This window comes from Trichomycterus rosablanca, chromosome 23 (genome assembly GCF_030014385.1).
Source record: "Trichomycterus rosablanca isolate fTriRos1 chromosome 23, fTriRos1.hap1, whole genome shotgun sequence".
Taxonomy (NCBI): Eukaryota; Metazoa; Chordata; class Actinopteri; order Siluriformes; family Trichomycteridae; genus Trichomycterus; species Trichomycterus rosablanca.
This window is the reverse complement of record NC_086010.1, coordinates 5013355-5035431: the sequence shown is the minus strand read 5'-3', so window position 1 is coordinate 5035431 and position 22077 is coordinate 5013355. Positions and strand designations below refer to the sequence as shown.

General features: G+C 38.9%; 2 protein-coding genes across 3 annotated transcripts; both read left to right on the top strand.

Moving 5' to 3' along the window:
* The first annotated feature begins 1152 nt into the window (after window positions 1-1152).
* On the top strand, window positions 1153-3747 carry LOC134301204 (zinc fingers and homeoboxes protein 1-like). The gene is made up of 2 exons (XM_062985804.1): window positions 1153-1312; window positions 1428-3747. Exons 1-2 carry the CDS (start codon window positions 1153-1155, stop codon window positions 3689-3691), a joined length of 2424 nt encoding a protein of 807 aa, XP_062841874.1. The 3' UTR covers window positions 3692-3747.
* A 4752-nt stretch (window positions 3748-8499) lies between these two features.
* washc5 (WASH complex subunit 5) lies at window positions 8500-21498 on the top strand. Of its 2 annotated transcripts, none has more exons than XM_062985593.1 (29): window positions 8500-8528; window positions 9811-10057; window positions 10438-10583; window positions 10952-11036; window positions 11135-11235; window positions 11635-11827; window positions 12156-12308; window positions 13119-13232; window positions 13327-13498; window positions 13777-13904; window positions 14503-14632; window positions 14712-14824; window positions 15101-15267; window positions 15889-15964; window positions 16210-16320; window positions 16423-16563; window positions 16651-16731; window positions 16825-16926; window positions 17303-17482; window positions 17585-17709; window positions 17795-17957; window positions 18429-18531; window positions 18674-18750; window positions 18977-19080; window positions 19264-19393; window positions 19667-19763; window positions 19904-20057; window positions 20230-20317; window positions 20701-21498. In XM_062985593.1, exons 2-29 carry the CDS (start codon window positions 9872-9874, stop codon window positions 20755-20757), a joined length of 3477 nt encoding a protein of 1158 aa, XP_062841663.1. In that variant the 5' UTR covers window positions 8500-8528; window positions 9811-9871; the 3' UTR covers window positions 20758-21498. The 2 variants fall into 2 exon arrangements, with proteins under 2 accessions (XP_062841663.1, XP_062841662.1); XM_062985592.1 differs by having other exon boundaries at window positions 18671-18750.
* The last annotated feature ends 579 nt before the right edge of the window (window positions 21499-22077 follow it).

Below are 22077 nucleotides of genomic sequence, written 5' to 3'. Positions count from 1 at the left end.
CATCAGTTCAAGTTTAATGTCAAACACAGCCCTGGACAATTTTGTATCTTCAATCAACCTCACTTGCATGTCTTTGGACTGTGGGAGGAAACCGGAGCCTCTGGAGGAAACCCACACAGACACGGGGAGAACATGCAAACTCCACACAGAAAGGACCCAGACAGCCCCACCTGGGGATCGAACCCAGGACCTCCTTGCTGTGAAGCGACAGTGCTACCCATTGAGCCACCCTGTCGCCCCTACTTGCACTAAGGCTGAAAAAAAAACAGTCCAAAATGTTTCCTGTTGGTTGTATTAAATTACACACAGATATTAAAACACAAGTGAAGAGTGTGCAGAGACCCCAGGTTCACTGTCAACAATCATGGACCTAATGTGACCCCTCCAAATATGAACGAAGTCATTTTTGCAGCTGGGTAGCATTTTGGCAAAAAAGGTTGTGTGGGTTTTACAAGGCAGCAGGGTTGTGGGTACCTGGGTTTGAGCCTTCAGATCAGCTGCAGCACTGATGAGGATGTAGATTTTACTAAAGGTTAATAAATGAATATCGGGCGGCACAGTGGCTCAGTGGGTAGCACTGTCGCCTCCTGGGTTCGATCCCCAGGTGGGGCGGTCCGGGTCCTTTCTGTGTGGAGTTTGCATGCTCTCATCGTGTCTGCATGGGTTTCCTCCGGGAGCTCCGGTTTCCTCACACAGTTCAAAGACGTGCAAGTGAGGTTGATTGGAGATACAAAATTGTCCATGACTGTGTTTGACATTAAACTTGTGAACTGATGAATCTTGTGTAATGAATAACTACCGCTTCTGTCATGTAAGTGTGTAAAACATGACGCTAAAATCCTAAATAAATAATAAATGAATATCTGCTGCTGGTATGTAGGTTAGTCACAACAAGTATTATAGCCACCATTCTTAATCAAGTAAAGTTTTCAAAATATCCATATTTGTGTGGACAGAGCCTAAGTGCAGAACTGTTCTTTTAACTGAAAACTAAATTGCACGTATTAAAATGTGACTTTTTATTTTAAGCAGACTTTCTGTCAGAATGGGCCAAACACTTAGCACGTGAACACAGTTTTCTGCCACTTGATTCAGTTCAGCCTTTCAAGCCCCTTTCAGCCTTCTCAAAGCCCCTCTGGTGCCACAGACGCAATGTCGAGCAGAAGGAAATCAACCACCCCCTGCATGGTACTTCCCTCAGATGTACTGGAACAGGATCCAGACATGGAGATCCTTACAGGGCAGGAGGGAGTTCAATTTGCTGCTGAAGGCCCTACAGAGGGTGTGATAGTCCCATTGGAAACTGAAGGAGGTATGTTCCTCTGGTTTGTTCCTCAATATCTTAAAAGTTGTCCCCTTTAACATATATCAAGAGGACTGTACCTAGCATGCGTGTTCTTAACAATTCCTTTTTTTTATTTTTTCAGAGCATGAGGACATGTCAAGCCACCCCACAGCCAAACGCCCTGCTGTAGAGCAGTCAGTTTCTGATCTGACTGTCGTAGCAAGTATCCAGGCAGAGACGGAAGACATTGAAGACCCCTCTGTCACTGGTATCTCTCTTAGCAAAACACCTATCATGAAAAGAAAGCCAGAACCTAAAAAAATAGCTGTCTCTCTCAAAGGGACAGACGAGACTGATGCATTTATAGAAAGTGAAGGGGATCTAGAACCCTTGGAAGCATCTGTTTTGGGTTCCTCTATGACAGAAATGACAAACCCAATTCTTGCTGAGTCAGCAAAGCCTGGTGTGTTTGTCAGCATTTCCAATATATCATCTGCTGAGCAGAAGAAGCCAGTTGTGAACCCTGCCACTGTGCTTCCTGCTGGCCTGGCTCAGGTTTTATCAGCCTTACAGGCCCACCAGACTGCTCATGCTCAGCTCTTGATCCCAGTGAGCAGCATTCCTACTTACAATGCAGCCATGGACTCTAATGCACTCCTGGTTAATACCTACAAGAAGTTCCCCTACCCATCTGTGTCTGAGATCATAGGCTTGGCAGCTCAGACCAAGTTCAGTGAGGAGCAGATCAAGATCTGGTTCTCTGCTCAGCGTTTAAAGCATGGTGTGAGCTGGACACCTGAGGAGGTTGAAGAAGCTAGAAGAAAACAGTTTAATGGCACGGTCCACACGGTGCCCCAGACTATTACAGTCATTCCAGCCCACCATCTCTCTGCCACCAATGGTCTCCAGTCAATCCTTCAGACTTGCCAAATTGTAGGACAACCAGGTCTAGTTTTGACACAAGTGGGTGCAGCAAACAGCTTGCCAGGCACCACTCCTATCACCCTGACTGTTGCAGGATTGCCACATCAGAACCAGGCATCCAAAAGTGCAACCAGTCAATCAAGCTCGGCTCTTAGTGAAACAAAGAGAGCCACAACGGTCCAGCCTCCTTCACTGACTCCCCAGGAGAGCTCTGTCCTCAGTGCCGATCATTTTGGTTTGCGCCCAAAAAAATCAAAGGAGCAGCTAGCTGAGCTGAAAGCCAGCTACATGAAAAACCACTTTGCCAGTGATGCAGAAATCGCCAGGCTTATGAAGCTGACCAACCTCACCAAGGGTGAGATCAAGAAGTGGTTTAGTGATACACGGTACAACCAGCGCAACTCCAAAAACAGCCATTTTAGCATCTTGCATGAAAGCAGCAGAGGCAACAGCAGCAGTGCCACCATTGTTATTGATTCCAGTGATGAGACCCCACAGTCCCCATCACCAGTTAAAGAGAAGGAGACGCGCAAGACCTGGAACACATTTCCAGACTTCACTTTGCAGAAGTTTAAGGAGAAGACGCCAGAGCAGCTGGTGATATTAGAGGAGAGTTTTCAGACCTGTGACACCCCTTCAGACGAAGAGCTGAGTCGCTTAAGGGCTGAAACAAAGCTTACTAGGAGAGAGATTGATGCTTGGTTTACAGAAAAGAGGAAAACCCCTGCTGGAGAGTTATCTGAGCAGAGAACTGAAGAAGCAGATGTTAAAAAACTAAGCCAGAGTCCATCTGGAGGCAGAAAGTTGCCCAGGGAGAAGTTGAAAAAGACCCCAGAACAGCTGCACCTCCTCAAGAGTGCCTTTATACACAGCCAGTGGCCAACCGCTGAGGAATACGACCAGCTTGCTGAGGAAACTGGACTACCCCGGTCCTACATTGTCAATTGGTTTGGAGACACAAGATATTCCTGGAAGAATGGAAACCTTAAATGGTTCTTCTGTTACCAGAGTGGAAACATTGAGGGTGTGAATGGCAACAAGGGCAGGAAGCGGCGAATTCGGAACCGAGGCTGGGGAAGGTCTCGCAACAGGAGGTCCAGAAAATCCACTGGTTCAGAGAAGTCGCCACAGATAAAGTTTAAGACCGGGAAGGAGTTTCTTAAGGAGTACTATCTGAAGCACAATTTTTTGAATGAGCAGGATCTGGATGAGCTTGTTGCCAAGTCTAACATGAGCTACGAGCAAGTCAGGGAGTGGTTTGCAGAGGTTGCCAGAAAAGTTGATATGGGTGCAGATCCTTTTGAAGACAACAAGGGCAACGAGCATGAAAAGGAATCGGAGGGGGAGAATGAGATGACGGTTGAGGAGCAAGGACCCTCTACTGCTGGTGATGATTGTGAGGATGAGGATACTGATGACAGTGACACTTGGGAGCCCCCACATAGTGTTAGAAAAACCTTATCAGGATCTGAGGATCATTAATTTCTTTTATAGTTCCTTCTAACTTTTTAATGTGGAAAAGTTAACTGAGGAGCAATGACTATGACTACAATATATTGTAATCCTGCTTGCATAACTTTTACAATTTTTTTACCTTTTCTGATCTTGGGCCGTGTTTTCTGAGCTTTGAAGACAATTTTGCAAGAACGTTTTGGACAGGAAATCACTGAAGGAAGAATTCTTAAGCAGAAATAGAGGACCAGTTAGTCTTTTACCTTTGGATGTGCAATTTGAATTAACTTTAACTGAGGGAAAAGACACATTTTTAAAATGTATTAAGGATGTTATCATTAGGATAGACAGATTTTAAGAGGATCCTCTGCTTTACACAAGGAGGCCTTATGGTGCCAAAGTTATTTTTTGCTGAATGTCATGATTTTCTCCTTTATAAAAGGAATTTAATCAAGAAAATTTTGTGGATACTATGTGCACAATGACGGTGGCACTTTGCATTGAGTGTTTTTGGAAGGGAAAACAGCCTTTCAAGCCATTTAATGGCATAATGAACTATTTAAAAAACTTCTGATGTTAAATTAATAAACAAGGCAAATCAAAATGAGCATGAATATCACACAAGTACTAAAGAGCTGAGGTTTGAATTACCAGGAACTGCCTGGGCATCCTAATTAAATAGGAGTGTGTGTTACCTGTGTGTAAGTGCTGTTGCACAAAACTGTTCACAGATGGCCATCAGTGCCTAAAAAGTGGGACTTTGTTTTTTTTTTCACACCATTTCAATTGGAATTTTAGAAAGCCTTTATAAGGCTGGTTGCTATAAAATCACCCCCCCTTCCCCCCCATACTCCAGGAGTTTAACTCGTACGTTTTGTTTTTCTCAACATATTTCAGATTTGTACCTGTGACATGAGCAAAACTGAGTTTTCTTCTTAATGTGACATTCTTATTGTAGTCTCACTATTAGAATACATGTCTGGGCCTTTCAGCTGGTAGTGAATGTCTGTGCAAGCAGCTGAAAGGTTATGTCCACAGGCTCTCTCTCATAAAGCTGCCTCTGTGGTCTGTGTCCTTTTAACATATGGAGGAGGATATTCTGTTCCAGTTCAGTTTGTTTTGTTTGATACATTTCAATGAGTGATTCAAGTGGTACTATCACCTTTCCAGATATTTCCTTAAAAACTGAATATTTTGTCCTGTAAAAAATGTTTCATGTAATGTTTGCACTTGTGATACACAGATACACTTGTGATGCCATTCTATCTGAGGACTATTTATCCATGCCAGCTAACATCCATAAACACAACAGGCTTGTTGTTTACAAGCCCAACAGTTTTTGTCAGGCAGTGCCACAAACCAGATACGATGTACCAAATAGTATCAGCACTGCTGTTTGTGTTGTATTCATTTGACATACTATTTTGTACTGCAGTATGTGGTTTGGGGCACAGCAGGTATTTAATTGGCTTAAACATTTGTTTGTTTCCACTTAAAAGGGCTACATTCTTACACAGATAAAATTTTTTATAATGTTCTCCAGCTTTTCACACTTTGCTTAGATTCTCTCCAAACAATTATTCTTGTAATGTATTTGTATCATATAAATAAGGCTTCGGTAATGTTGACCTAAAGTTATTTAATTACAACCACCTGCCAAAAGCATGCCAGGAAGTGGGTTGATTACTCTAAATTATCCTTAAGTGTGAGTAAATAAATAAATAAATGAGTGTAGGATGCCCTGTGATGGATCCCTGCCCTGTGTAACTGGGTCTTCTCTGAACTCACAGCAACCCTGATAAGGAGGAAGCAGTTATAATAATAACAAATGATTGGTCTTCATAAATAATATATATAAAATATTTAGATTATTTTAATTCCCTCCATTTTAATTTACTCTCCAACAGCATTTAGCAGACGCTTTTATCCAAAGCGACTTACATGATGAGCTGAACACGAGCAATTGAGGGTTAAGGGCCTTGCTCAGGGACCCAACAGTGGCAACTTGGTGGTGGCTGGGCTTGAACAGTCAACCTTCTGTTTACTAGTTCAGTACCTTAACCACTGAGCTATCACTGCCCTGTAGACCTGTGTAGACCTGCCATTCTGTGTATCCATATATGGAATACTTGTGGGATTCTATTTCTATAATTATTGTATAATTATTGTTTATATAAATATACAGGGTATTTTAAATGAACTATTTTGCTGAAAATCAAAGACAATGGCTTAGCCAGAAGGAAGATCAAATCATCCATCTCAGCTGTTAAAAGACTCATGTTTAACATGCCAAAGTATTTATGAGACTGCATAATAGTCCACTTTGAGTAAAAGTATATTTTTAAGAAAAATTGTTCAAGAGAAAAGCAAACCTGTCACCTGAATGTCGCAAGTTTTGAGCACAATTAATAAAATAGTCTTTGTGGCCGGGAGTTAAAAAGAGCATAATTGGCCCTGCACTCAGTGTCTAATCCCAGGCTGCTGTGAGTTCATGTGTATGGAGATAGGCAGTTTATTTTCCATGACCTGTGGTTTAAAGTCAGTGGCTGGCTTAAATTTCCCGATTTAGAAGTTTATAAAAATCCAGCATGAGAGACTTTGTGGGAACAGGTAGCAAATAAATTGTGTGGGAAGGAGAAATTGGGGGAAAAGTTCATTGATGGACAGTTGTCCGAGGGTTTATTTACCATGTAGCATGGTATCTGTTTTTGTCATTTTTTCGCATAATCGCAGCCCTATTCCTGATGTTTTCAAAGTATAATGCATGCTTCACCTTTTGAGAGGTTGAAAAAAAATTGCTCAATTTGTACATAGATTTTGTGCTTGTATTTTCTAGGTTGTTTGAAACATTTTTATAAGTTTGTATTTATGATGATGACAAATCTCACCTTGACTGGAGTGGATTGCTCACATGGTGACTCTTTTTGTGTGCTCTGAAATATTAGTGTGATTTTTAGAAAAAAAACTCCACTTGAACTTTTTACTTGTTGAGCGTTTTTTGCTTAGCTTGTGATCCACCAATGTCTGTAATGTAATTTTGCACTTGTAGTGTGTTGTAAACAGGAGTTAAGGAGTACGGTTGTAAGTATTATCTGAATATAACATGTCCAAAATTACTGTCCTGTTCTTTCTACACATTATTATACAGAAATACTGTAATGATTTTAAATCAAATCTAATTTTAAAGTAATATACATGCTTTTTTTTCTCTGAATGTGTTTTATGAAGTGCAACTGTATGTCTCTGGCTTCTTACAACTATCAGTAGTAGTGTTAACTGCAGTACATTTATAAATGACCAGCTAGAATCACTGAGCTTCTGTTATGTTTAATGTAAATCTGGGAATTTTATTGAGCACCATCATGGAAGTGACTTTTGATATCAGACAGGCCTAAAATCTGAATTAGTTCAAAAGCTTTATTTCCCAGAGCCATATGTTTTTGTGCAATGATTTTAATTTAAAAGTTTTGATAGGTTGTGTCTTTATTTAGACAGAAAATATATTTTCTACCTGTTTGACAACAATAAATTTAGATAAAAACCAGTGTGTGTAAATGTTGTTCTTAATTAACTACCTCTTTCATTATAAAGTTGTTCACATACATTGTTTTGCCAACATAATGTAGCTATAATATCATGCTCTTTTTATTGAAACAAAAGTCAAGAGGATTTTCCAAATTGTGCTGATGGTGGCAAGCTAATTAGCATGTATGCCCTGTAATGGACTGGCGACCTTGTCAGGAAGTTTTTTGCCGTTTGTCCATTAAATCAGACCCACCACGACCATGAACAGGATAAAGCAGTGGTAAGACAATGAATGAGTGAATGAAACAACCTGACATCAAATAAATAGATAAGTATTGTTAGGTGTATAATTTGACTGAAAACCTACACTTGGAAGGCCAAGAAAGTTGTAAGAATAATAAGAACAGTTTATTTACTAGAGTCAGTACAGCATTATTCTTACTTATAAGACAAAGATACTTAAAAAATCCTATTTAAATTCAATGCAGGTCCCAAATCTAATGAATATTAAGGTTTTTTACAGTGTTGAGCTGGGGGTGGCACGGTGGCTAAGTGGGTAGCACTGTCGCCTTACAGCAAGAAGGTCCTGGGCCCTTTCTGTGTGGAGTTTGCATGTTCTCCCTGTGTGAGTGGGTTTCCTCCGGGAGCTCCGGTTTCCTCCCACAGTCCAAAGACATGCAAGTGAGGTGAATTGGAGATACTAAATTGTCCAGGACTGTGTTTGATATAACCTTGTGAACTGATGAACCTTGTGTAATGAGTAACTACCGTTCCTGTCATGAATGTAACCAAAGTGTAAAACATGACGTTAACATCCTAATAAAATAAACAACCTTTAAACGTGTTTTATTTAGACTTTCTACGGAACTACAGCCATATCACGTTGCAATTAGCGTTTGTAACAATGTCGTAGTTGTGTTTCATTTTCAATATTTAGCAGACGCCTTTATCCAAAGCGAGTTACAGTATACAGTCTAAGCAATTGAGGGTTAAGGGCCTTGCTCAAGGGCCCAGCAGAAGCAACCTGGCAGTGGTGGGGCTTGAACCAGCAACCTACTGATTACTAGTCCAGTACCTTAACCACTAGGCTACAGCTTGTTTGCTAGGTATTTTCCGCAGTATTGACTAGTCACTTAAAGGTCAAGGTCTTCGATCTGCACCTGAATACTGTTTTACAAAACCGATTTTTACCGCGAGTCGACTCCCAAAATTACCTCAAAAGAACCGACAGAAAGAGTCGAATCAAGGAACCGACTCGTTTGCAAACGACACATCACTTGTGTTGGCTGTAGTTTTGTCATATGACAGTCACGTGATAATAAAACAGGAAAACAGATAAGAGGTAAGTAGTGCATCATTAATATATTTAATGTTTTCTTTATAAATGCTTAATAAAACACACAGGCCAGATATCATACATAGATTAATTAGATAGAGCGATAAATATCTTGCGACTCTCAGTTGTATTCTGCTGTGTGCAGATGAGCCTCAGATTCAGTCCATGTTAGCTACAAAGCTAAGCTATTTTATGCTTTTTTGCACTGTTTAATGATTCTCTCTGTCTGCAGCTTTTACTGAGAATATTTATCCTACAGCTAAAATTACCCATTTATAGGAAGTCCTAAAAGCTGTTGCACAGAAGACATCATACATGTAGACATGTTTTAGCATTAATGGTGCCCCCATAGACATGCAATCATTTGCACCAATATACCCTTATACCATCACACACTGGCTTTACAACTACACTGGTAACAATCTGAATGGGCTTTTTTCTTTATTGCCCTGGTGACCACAACGTGCATTATTTTCATAAAGGATCTGAAAGGTCAAATCGCCAGTCCACAACACACATTTCCACTGGGCATCAGTCTATTTAAGGTGACCTCGCGTCTCTGGACGTTGTTGACATGGGTTTTGCTGCCCATAGTACAGTCCTAACTGCATTTATAGGTACAGCACTGTCGCCTCAAAGCAAGAAGGTCCTGGGTTCGATCCCCAGGTGGGGCGGTCCAGGTCCTTTCTGTGTGGAGTTTGCATGTTCTCTCTGTGTCTGCGTGGTTTTCTTCCAGGCACTCCGGTTTCCTCCCACAGTCCAAAGACACGCAAGTGAGGTGAATTGGAGATACGAAATTGTCCATGACTGTGTTTGACACTGAACTTGTGAGCTGATGAATCTTGTGTAATGAGTAACTACCGTTTCTGTCATGAATGTAACCAAAGTGTAAAACATGACGTTAAAATCCTAATAAAAAAATCAATGTACGACTAATCAAATGTGATATCCATCACAGCGTGGTATTTTTCATTCAATATTCAGTATTTTTTGAACCCTCTAAGTACAAAGATTTCTCCAGTTTCTTTTGATTGTTATGTACTGTAGAGTCTGGAAAAAACTTCCTGGGGAGGATTGTTCTTAAAATTGCAAGCTTCAGTTTATCCTGACTCGAAAGACTAAGATCTTTCTAGAAAGCACTTTTTATATGCAAAAGCATACCTTTTAAAATGTACTGTACATGTCCTCACCGCTGCTGAGCTTGTCCAAATATTGAGATGCTTTTTAAATGTCAGTTCTACAGTGCTATGCTTTGATAACAGCAGTGATTAATACATGTTTCTTGTAGTGTTATAGTGATTTATCGGATCTGATATTGTACCTGGATGTGAGTGAAGGCAGCTCCCACCATGCTGGACTTTCTGGCTGAGAATAACCTGTGTGGCCAAGCCATTCTAAGGATTGTGTCTCGGGGAAACGCCATCATTGCTGAGCTGCTGCGCCTCTCTGACTTCATTCCTGCTGTGTTCAGACTCCGGGAAAAGAGTGACCAGCAGAAATATGGAGACATCATCTGTGACTTCAGCTACTTCAAGGTATCTATTTATAAATTATTATTCATTCATTTTTAGGGTTGGTTTACTCAAATTCCAATAAACTGATTTTAAAAATGTGTTTACTGTGAAGAATGATTAAATGAAAACCTAAATAACTGTCCACCAGATTCAGATTAGGTTGATCAGCCAAAACAATGATTTATTTAACATTACAAAGCTTAAAGTTGTTAAATAAATCATGGCCATGAAGATTTTATTTTGTGTATGGCATATTTTAAATAGTCCTAAGTTTGCCGCCTAGCTTACATAGTGATCTAAGAAAGCAAAAAAAAAAAAAAAGACTGTAGGTTGTTACCACTATTTGTTTCTAGTGATTGCATATTTGTAATGTAAACCTTTAATGCTTGTGTGTTATTTAGGGTCCAGAATACTATGAGAGCAAACTTGAAGCAAAACCAGAACTGCAGGACCTGGATGAGGAGTTTAGAGAAAACAACATTGAGATACTTTCACGCTTTTACTTGGCTTTTGAAAGTGTCCATAAGTATATTGTAGACCTGATAAGGTAAGCAAAGTGATTACCTTTGATTATGCAAGAAGGATTCATTCATCACCATGAAACATGAATAACAATAATGTTTGTCGCAATATGGTTCGGGTTTGTTCATATCAAATATTATACAGAAAACAAACATGGTAACATGATAGCTTTGCTCTGCATGAACAAAGCAAACTAATAACCTTTCCAGCAGTGGGTAGAAACTCCAACTTAGGGAAAGTAAGCAATGACAACAATTACAGGCTAAATGTCAGAATGTTTTTGTCTGAGCACAGGCTTTATTTCCAGAAGGCTAGTTAGGCTAGTAGCAGATCTGAGATTCAAGCTTGAGATCTTGGTGGGAAAATTGTAATTCCTGGATCATTTGCTTTAAGGTACCTGGATGACCTGAATGAAGGTGTGTACATTCAGCAGACTCTGGAAACAGTCCTGCTCAATGAGGATGGAAAACAGCTTTTGGTAAAAAAAAAAAAAAAAATATATATATATATATATATAATTCTAAATAAGTTTTCTTTTTAATTTAGAAGTCATTACTTATTGTTGTATCTGTTTAGTGTGAAGCTCTGTATCTGTATGGCGTCATGCTGTTGGTAATAGATCAGAAAATAGAAGGGGAAGTCAGAGAGAGAATGCTGGTTTCCTATTATAGATACAGGTAAGAATGGAAATGTCATTTTTGTTGTTAAGTTTAAATATTTGTGTATAAGTTAAATAATTATAAATATTTATTTATTTTTTAATGTGTTTCAGCTTCTCGTGTATTCAGGGGTACAACATATGATTTTCATAACTTTCAATGATAAAAGCAGAATATTTCTGTTATCAAAAATATGAAGCCAACAGGATTCTTTGATTAGAAACTGTCCACTGATAAAGGGCTAAATGAACATTAGGATTTGGACTCTTGTCTATGTGTGTGCCTAATAAAGAGACTGTCAAAACAGTATTTAATTGCAAGATAGGCCTGATACATTCATATCAACATGTCACAATAATGTCAGACAGATGTAACAAATATAATAAGTGTAGCTGTTTCTTTCTTTTTTTGATACAGTGCTGCCCGTTCCTCAGCAGACTCCAATCTTGATGACATTTGTAAACTTTTAAGAAGTACCGGCTACTCCAGCAACCCTGGAACTAAACGCCCACCCAACTACCCTGACAGCTACTTTCAGAGAGTTCCCATCAGCCCCACCTTCATCAGCATGATCATAGGTCGCCTGCGCTCTGACGACATCTACAACCAGGCAGGAATATTTTATTATATATTAATTTTTTTCTCTTAAGTGCAACGTGCTTAAATGTCACATGAAAGAGGAACTGGTCAATCATAGATAATAATGCTTCTGACTTTAGCCACACTTCCAATATAGTGTCTGCTACATGTTACCTCATATGATATGCATTGTACACACCTTGTTTTTCTTCTTTCTTAATGATATAATGCATAATTGTTTTCCCAACATCTTTACATTTATTTAAATTCTGTTATCTATGCGGATGTAAATTTATTATCTTAATTCTTTAAGGCTCAGTGATGAAGTGTTTTTCATCTTGACATGGGATGCTTTGCAGGTCTCTGCATATCCACTGCCAGAACACCGGAGCACAGCATTAGCTAACCAAGCAGCCATGCTGTACGTCTGCCTGTACTTCTGTCCCTCCATCTTGCACACCCAGCAGGCCAAGATGAGAGAGATTGTTGATAAATACTTCCCTGATAACTGGGTAAGAGAGCAACAGTGTTTCAATAGAATATTGAATAAAGAATGATATATAGAATCCTTCTTAGTTTATAGGTTTGTATCCTAAGTAGAATTGTATCACAACCATGTGGTACATTCTCAGGCCAAAAGTATGAGGATATCTGACCATAAGCTTGTTGGGGATCACATTCCAAAACAATAATAAAACATTTATGTGGAGATGCCCCCCCCCCCCCCCCCCCCCTTCCCCAAACACTCATGCATCCTACCTGTGCCTACCCTTTAGTAAACGTATTTCAAATAATTTCACTCCCCATGAGAACAGCGGCATCTTCATATCTGCCACCTCCAGCTCCTTCTGTAGTGGGTGGATTAGGAATAATTCTCCATATACTTTTGGCCACATAGTATACACAGTACAATTTATAGGCAAAATATGCAAATGGTTGTGCACTCAGTACAGTAAGCACAGATGACAGATATGGTGAGATGTTGCTGCTGATTCTGCGTATTTTACGCACATTACTGAGTATCTTCAAATTATTTCACGGTGACTTCATGAGAACAGAGAGTTATTGTTTACCTGTGACTGGAGTCCAAATTAGACTTTTGACTGGAAAACTAAAAAGAAATAAAACACTAAACCCTTGTTCTGATGGAGGACAGAAAGGAAATGGCCCCAAATGGATATGTATGGTTATATGTTATGTGGGTGACTTTTCCTTGAGTGAAAAGCTAAATTACTGATTGTCGATTTCACTTCTTTTACCTATATAGTTACCGTATTATTATTTGATACATTCTTTTTTCCTCTATTTTGTCATTAAATCAGGTGATCAGCATTTACATGGGCATCACTGTAAACTTGGTGGATGCGTGGGAACTGTACAAAGCAGCCAAGACTGCACTGAACTACACTTTAGATCCTGCAAATATCAGAGAACAGGTTTGTACCAACCAGTTTTGGTTCCTGGATTATAAGAAATCCTGTTAGTGTTGAAGTGTTGTATCATGTATCTAAGTTGTTGGTGCATTTGCAGGCTTCTCGCTATGCAGCCAGTGTGGGGAGTCTGAGGCAGCAGGTACAGCAGACACTGAAGGAAGGTTTCCTGAGGGAGGAGATCGTACTGGATAACATCCCCAAACTGCTTAACTGTCTGAGGGACTGCAACGTCGCCATCCGCTGGCTCATGCTTCACACTGCGGAGTCAGGTCTGATCCCAGCACACTGAGATTACACCGGAGATACTACTGTACAATCATGATAAAAAGCACCACTGAACAGATATTTATTAATTTTGTTAGTTTCTGTATGAAATATTGTGAATATGTGATACTGTTAGCTGTGTTATTTAGGGTCAATCATTTATTTGTTATATGAACTTTTATTTCATTGGTAAATTTAAAAAGTATGTCTGACACTTTATCTGACAGATTAATTATTTTTAAATGAGTCACACATTTTAAATAATTAATTTTGTTTTCTGAAGTGTATGATCCAAACAACAAGCGACTGCGCCAGATCAAGGAACAAGCGATCACAGACTCCAAATACAACCCCAAGATCCTGTTCCAGCTGCTCTTGGACACAGCACAGTTTGAGTTCACCCTCAAAGAAGTGAGTTGTTTTTACTAAAAGGACACAATGTCTGTAATCATAGGCTGTAATTAGAACAGAACTCAATATAAAATGTCATGTTAACATTTTTATTTAGGCCGCTCAGGTGGCGCAGCGGTAAAAAGAAACGCGCTGCAACCAGGGCTGGATTCTGAGAGCGTGGTATCGAATCCAGCCTTGCTTTACCGGTTCGAAGCTGAGTGGCTATATGAGCAACGATTGGCCGGTTGCTCATGTGGGGGGTGGGACAAAGAACCGGATGTGGGTCTCTCTCTGTCAGAATGCGATTGCGTTCTCTGCCGGCTGATTGGAGGCGCTTACACAGAGATGGGAGAGGGTGCCCTTAGGGTGTGTCTCTTCGCATGCAACGCTAGGTGGCGCCAAACTCGTCAATGTGTGGGTGGCAAAGATGCATCTGGCTGCTGCTCGTGTTTCGGAGGGGATACGGGTTAGCTTCAATCACCTCCGTCAGGGCAGGGTTCGGCATAGACAGAGAGGAAGCACGATGCTAATTGAACAATTGGATGCGCTAAAAGGGGAGAAAAAGGGGTAAAAAAAATAAATAAAATAAAATACATTTTTATTTAAAATTTCCCAGATGTTTAAGCAAATGTTGGCTGAGAAACAGCTGAAATGGGAGAGCTATAAGAAAGAGGGATCAGAGAGGATGACTGAACTAGCCGAGGTGTTTTCCGGAGTCAAGCCTCTCACTCGAGTGGAGAAAAATGGTACCTGATTACTGTCAGAATAATTCATTTCATGTCTTGAAGTTTGTTTCTCATTATGTCTTGTGGTTGTCTTCTGTAGAAAACCTGCAGGCCTGGTTCAGAGAAATCTCTAAACAGATTGAGTCTCTGAACTATGAAGATTCAACAGCAGCAGGAAGGAAAACTGTCCAGCTTATTCAGGCTCTGGTTGAGGTAAAAACTGCTTTTGCGTTCATTTAGTTGTCATCACATTTTGATTGTTTCAATCAAATAATCCCAGGTCGTAGAGTTATAGTGGAAATAAGTTATGATCAGCTTAACAAGATTACAAGTTATTGCAAACATTGACTATGTGTAACACCAACAACTTAGGCAAGTATGAAAGTCAAGTCTTCTTTTTTAATCACCTTAATAACAGAAAGATTAATGAAGTGATTTTCTAAAGCAGACGTTCTCTGTAAACATTTTTCTTTAATATCTCATGTCCAGGTGCAGGAGTTTCACCAGCTGGAGTCTAACTTGCAGGTGTGCCAGTTCCTCGCTGATACACGCAAGTTTTTACACCAGATGATTCGCACGATTAACATTAAAGAGGAGGTGCTGATCACCATGCAGATTGTGGGGGATTTGTCCTACGCCTGGCAACTTATTGACAGGTATCATCTGCTTTGTTAGTGTGAGATTACATAAACGTGGATCATTAAGTGCCTTTACACTCACATGTTCATGAACTGGCTAATTCAAAATGCATCTAGGCGTAAACCACAATGACCCTGTTTTAACAACAATTTTAATTGGTTGTGTGCGTACTTGCATCTATTTACCCAAGTCAGATAGAAAATACCACAACTTTGAATGCTAGTAATGCTTTTCAAATGTTTGATTGTTGGTGCAGTTAATATGTGAATTCAATTGTCAGACTACTAGGTGGTCAAGCATGGCTCATTATTCTAGAGAACGCCTACTCCAAAAATCCCTGCCCCAAAAGGATGATAGGTGACACTTAAATCTTAAATGAGTAAATTAGTATTACACAAAAACACAGTTACTGTCTAAACCTAATTAATGTTTTAACTTGTATTGAAGACAGTAAGCAAATAGATAGACAACAATCAACTGCTAGTTACACCCTGCCGGTTCAGTTACATTACGTTAGCTAGCTCTGCTGGACATGGCTGTGACAGATAGACAGATAAACACTTAATATAAATTTATTGTGTGGAGAGATGTTAGCTGTAAAACAGGCAGATTCATTCATTCATTGATGCACTTTGCAGTTTTACATCCATCATGCAGGAGAGTATCCGAGTCAGCCCATTTATGGTCACCAAACTTCGAGCAACATTTCTGAAGGTATGTCATTTGATAGTACAATGGTTCATCCCATGTCTCTGTATCACATGTGTGTATAGAAAGAAACCTGTAGCTTTACTCTCTTCTCAAATCACCCATCAGCTATTGAATATTCATTTACATTCATTTGAATACTGACAGTATTAATGCGAACAATGACTGACTTGTCGGTTGATTCACTAAACTTAAATAAATGCATTAAACTTAAATCATTTAAAGCTATTTTATTCTTGTTATTTCAACAGCTGGCCTCTGCTCTGGACCTTCCATTGATGCGCATCAATCAGGCCAACAGCCCCGATCTACTCAGTGTATCACAGTTCTACTCTGGAGAGCTGGTGGCTTATGTCAGAAAGGTAATGCCAAGTCCTTCATAATATAAGTATTAATATTACTTATACATCATGTTATATCTGTTCTTTTTTACTTCAACTGTACCGACTTTTCCCCACAAACAGGTTCTACAGATCATTCCAGAAAGCATGTTCACCTCACTAGCCAAAATCATAAAGCTACAGATCCATGACATCATGGAGGTGCCCACACGCCTGGATAAGGACAAACTTAAGGACTATTCTCAGCTAGGGGCTAGATATGAGGTGAGCATATTACACACATGATTTACACACATGATTTTTATTTGGTAAAAAAGGACTTGTTACTAACAGGTACTCTATTATGTACAGGTTGCCAAACTGACCCATGCCATTTCAATCTTTACTGAGGGGATTCTGATGATGAAAACTACACTCGTCGGAATCATCAAGGTTTGCTCACCTTTATGCAGCTGCTTTTTGTATGTTGATATTCTAAACGTTTCTCATAGAAGACAATCAAATAATCTGTTGATGTGGATTTAGGTGGATCCTAAGCAGCTGCTGGAGGACGGGATAAGGAAGGAACTTGTCAAACAAGTTGCTTATTCTTTACACAAAGGCCTCATATTCAACCCCAGAGCTAAAGTAAGATCACTTTATATGTTCTTTTGTTATGCAAAGTGACTGAAATGATACAGAAGTCATTTCTGTGCAGTGAAGCAGGAGGCCAAAAATCGGTGAGAGTTAATAAGAGTTTAAATGTATGCACAGAGCCCCATTTTTAACGCTATTGAACACTTTTGGGAGGAATTGAAACATTAACTGTGAGTCAGGCCTTCTTGTCTGACCTCACAAATGCTCGATTGACTGAATGGGCCCAAAATTACACAGACACACACTAAAATTTTGTGGGAAGCTTTCCCAGAAGAGTGGAGTCTGTTATATGTGGATTATTTGCTGTGTATATGGTGATATCTCAAGCATATAGCTGTGAAATATTAATGAATGCGTCTTATTTTAGCCCAGTGAACTGATGCCCAAACTAAAGGAGATGGCCGCCACCATGGATGGCTTCTATCGTTCCTTCGAGTACATACAGGATTACGTCAGCATCTACGGCCTGAAGATCTGGCAGGAAGAGGTGTCTCGTATCATCAACTACAATGTGGAACAGGAGTGCAACAGCTTCCTCAGGACAAAGGTTTCTCAAATGCAGTTGTCTTCTTTATAACTAGATTATTTATATACTTTATATACTAGATTAGTTATCAGGATACAAATCAAGAATTGGGTTTTTCTACAGATTCAAGACTGGCAGAGCATCCACCAGTCTACACACATTCCCATTCCCAAGTACCCACCAGTGGACGAATCTGCCACCTTCATTGGCCGCCTCTGCAGAGAAATCTTAAGGATCACCGATCCAAAGTAGGTAGATGTAAATAAGCTCTGAGTTGCAGCATTATACCGAATAATTGGCTGTAAAAATAATAATTTCTCATCTTCTATGCAGAGTAACGTGTTACATTGATCAGCTGAACACCTGGTATGACATGAAGACTCATCAGGAGGTGACCAATAACAGGCTGTTCTCAGAGATCCAGGACACTCTGGGTACATTCGGCCTGAACGGACTCGACCGTCTCCTCTGCTTTATGATTGTAAAGGAGCTGCAGGTGTGTGCTAAATGAACATGCTAAACAGAACAACAATCGTTTACATGTAATACATACATGTTGGTGACTGACTGACAGATTTTATCCATAATTACTTACAGGAGCTTTTGTTCTCTTTGTGTGTCTAGTCTTCTTTATTTAGTTTAATTTTTGATCAGCCGTTCCCGGGACTCATGGACCTGACATGTAAATGGGGATCACAGTAAAATTTATACCAGCGGTTAATATGGGTCAGATAATCTAACATTAAATATTAAATATAAATATTTTAAATGTAGTCATTAACTTATATTAGGATCAGTTTGTAGGTCCCCTCATGGTCGCTTAGCACCCACATCTTAGACTTCTTTAAAATGCTCTAAAATCTGATTGTGTTTCTGTTATATTTTTAAATTGTTGTAGTAGTAGTATTTACTCTAAGTTTCTATGAACCATTCAAAGTTCATGTTCCAAATATAAATCGTCCTCCAGACTTTCCTGACTGTGCTTCAGAAGAACATCCTCAGGGACAAAGCTGTATCTGATATCTTTAAAGCTTTGCTGAATGCTGTGCACCCAGTCAAAGGCATTGTGGGTATGTTTACCATCATTTCAGTATACACTGTAATATAAATTTCAGTAGTGGTAACTGGTAACAGTTAATAATGTGTTCATTTTTGTTGACTTGTATACTTTTAATTGACTCTGCCTAATTTCTCTGCATTTCAACGCAGCAGCTGCCAGTAAAGTTTACGCCACCGCCGTCTCCAAAACACAGAAGATCTGGCCAGCATATCTCGAGTCCATCATGAAGGTATAATTGTAATTTTGTTTATGGCTGTAATAGTCTAGTCTGGATAAAATTTGGGATCCTTTATCAGGTGCACAGATGGTGCAGCAAGTTAACGTGCTTCATTATTCGAAATTTGTGTTGACCTCTGTTGTCTGGTTTAAGCATTCGCCGACTGGTGGAATCATTATATTTTTAGTAGTACAGAATAAGTCTCAGTGTGATTGAATTAAATGTTTCTTTGTTACAGGTGGGTCAAATGCAGATCCTGAGATTACAGATAGCCAATGAGTTGAACTACTCCTGCAAATTTGACTCCAAACATCTCAGTGCAGCCCTGGAAAATCTTAACAAGTCAGTTTTAACTCTTGTAACTCTATACCAATCTTATTAATGAGGTGAATCTTGTTTTGTTTAGACAAAGGTTTTCAACCTGCAGGCAGCGAGGGTGTTTAGAGGTGGTTTCCTGAGTGAAGAACAATAAAGTTGCAGGCACATTCTTTTCTATTTCTATTTATTTCTTTTCTTTTCTTTAAGATCTCTGCTGGCTGACATTGAAGCACACTACCAGGACCCAAGCCTGCCGTACCCAAAAGAGGACAACACGCTGCTATATGAAATAACTGCCTATCTGGAAGCAGCTGGCATCCACAACCCACTTAACAAAGTCAGTAACCATTAAAACTCAACAACCCTCATGTTCACAGCTTACAGATTGCACAGCGACAATAATAATAGTAATAAATAAAATACACTAATTTCTTTATTATTTACCTGTATTATCATAATTGTGACCTGAATATTTATCGAGCAAAGCAGATGAAACTGTGAAAGATTTAACTTTGTTTTATCTGCTGTTGTGTTTAAAAATGTGGCTATTTTTGTGTAAACGTTATTAATCATTCTAATGATTTTAACCAGTGTAATAATTTAATTTCAGATCTACATCACAACCAAGCGGCTGCCGTATTTCCCTACTGTGAACTTCCTCTTTCTCATCGCCCAGCTGCCCAAACTCCAATACAGTAAAAGCCAAGGTTCAGCGGCTACACATGTGCTAACTGTGTGTTTGTGTGTGTGCGAGTGTGTGTGTGTGTGTTTGTTACACTGCAGATAATTAAGCTGGACAGATTTAAAATCATTCTGCAGCCTGACTTGTGTGATTATCTTTATGAAGGAATGACCTGTCGGAGAGCAGCAGACTCTGTGGACTGGGTTCCTCTCGTCTTGGGTTTACTGACTCTGCTGAAACAGTTCCACTCCAGATACACTGAGCAGTTCTTGGCTCTGATTGGTCAGTTCATCCGTTCTATTATGGAACAGTGTACCAGGTATGAACCTTAAATCTGATTTCATTCATCTTTTATAGTAGAGCCATTTGATACTGACTTTTATCACTGAAATTGTCTCTACTAATGCTACTCTAATCATGCAATGACAAAGATTGCTCTTGAATCACTGTATACAATGTTGAATAACTTACGCATTGTTGGTTCTACGCAGTCAAAAGATTCCTGACATGCCAGCAGATGTGGTTGGAGCACTAATGTTTTTAGAGGAGTATGTCCGCTACACAAAACTGTCCAGAAAGGTAAAATATTTATTAAAACTATTTTTATAGCCTCATACAAATAATTATCTGGTTTATTGTTTTATTTGAATTGTATTATTGAACTAGATATCTTTATTTTAGTGCCTTTTTAGGGTGTCTAAGTCTTATTTTTACTCATGGTACATGATTGGAATGGGCATAGGGCAGAATTTGGCTCCAAAGGTGTTATTTTTATTTTATTTTTCTAAAATGGACAAGCCATGGCTTATAAAAATAAACTAGGTTTCATTTTGTACCCTACACTAAATATTTTGAGAAATTGCATTTCTATCTATTCTTTAACCATACTTTTATGTATGTGCCTCATTTTTGTGTGATCATTGTTTAGTACTATAAACATGTTTCCTTTTTCTCTTCTACAGGTGGTGGAAGCTCACGTGCCAAGTTTCATTTTTGATGAATTCAGGAGTGTCCTGTAAACATTTCATGTGTGCACACTAACATTCTACCTGTAAATCATTGTGGTAGCATTTTGCCTTTTTCTTAAATTACTAACAATTCATTGATTAATTATAAAAAATGTGTAACATTTTAATATCAAGTGTTTTACATATTGTTACCATGTAGATAATAATAAATAATGTCCTTGATATAAATGTTTATCTCTACTAATATGTGTTGTACAGTTTAAAAGTTGATTAACTTGATGTGTAATTTTAATCTGAGACTGCATCCCCGAGCTGATGGTTTTGCTGAAAAAGTTATAAGGAAATCTTTAAGGAAAGTTTAAAGGGAGTAATTATACTGTTTACTGCCATGCACCAGCAGAGCAAAATACTACCCCTTTGATCACTCAGGTGACTTAGCTTAGAGAATCAAATTAAACCACAACATCTAAACAGTCAGACCTCTTTCATCCTTAAGTTTGGGCACAATCGTACATATATGACTTACCATAACGATGTATGATATATCACCCCTAAAACTGCTTCACAAAAAATAGCTTTACAGGGTCATTTCCAGCAGGGTGGGGACACCTTTTTTTTGTCTTTTGACTCAAAAATGCTACAAACTGCATATTTCACTTTTAGTTTTTTGATTCATTTTCATTTTGTATTCGGTAGTTTTATTATTATTATTTTTTTATTGACACAGTCAATAAATCCACACATCATGTCAATGAAAGATTTATTTTGTATTAAATATATTACAATACTGAATGATAAGTGTACGGAAAAAGTATGGGCATCGACTATTAGTTTACATACAGCATACTACAAAGCAAACAGCCTTGTACTGAACTAACTTGTGTTAAATTGTGTAAAAAAAGTAAAAAAAAAAAAAAAATAAAACCATGAACCACAGAAAGTAACAGACTAACATGAGAGTCGTTATGACGTTTCCTGAATCAGGTGTTGCAGATGCTATTATTGATGTAGAAGTACCTGTCTTAAATCACATACTTATTATACAGTAGATGCAAATATTGCCACATTCGTTTAACTGCTAACCAATCAACAGCAGCTGGCCGTTAACCATCAAGCTCATAGTGACCCATCACTACGTCAGAAAGGCTTCATTCTCAAATATAAAAAAAGCTTACCATACTGAATGTAAATGTAATGTAGAACAGCAACTAATATTAACACCTTGACCAGAGAAAGTTCATTGTTCACTTTATTTTAATAAAAGAAAGGCTGTAGCTAGCAATATACATTATATGGCCAAAGGTATGTGGACACCCCTTCTATTTATTAAGTTCAGGTGTTTCAGCCCCACTCATTGCTAACAGATAAGCC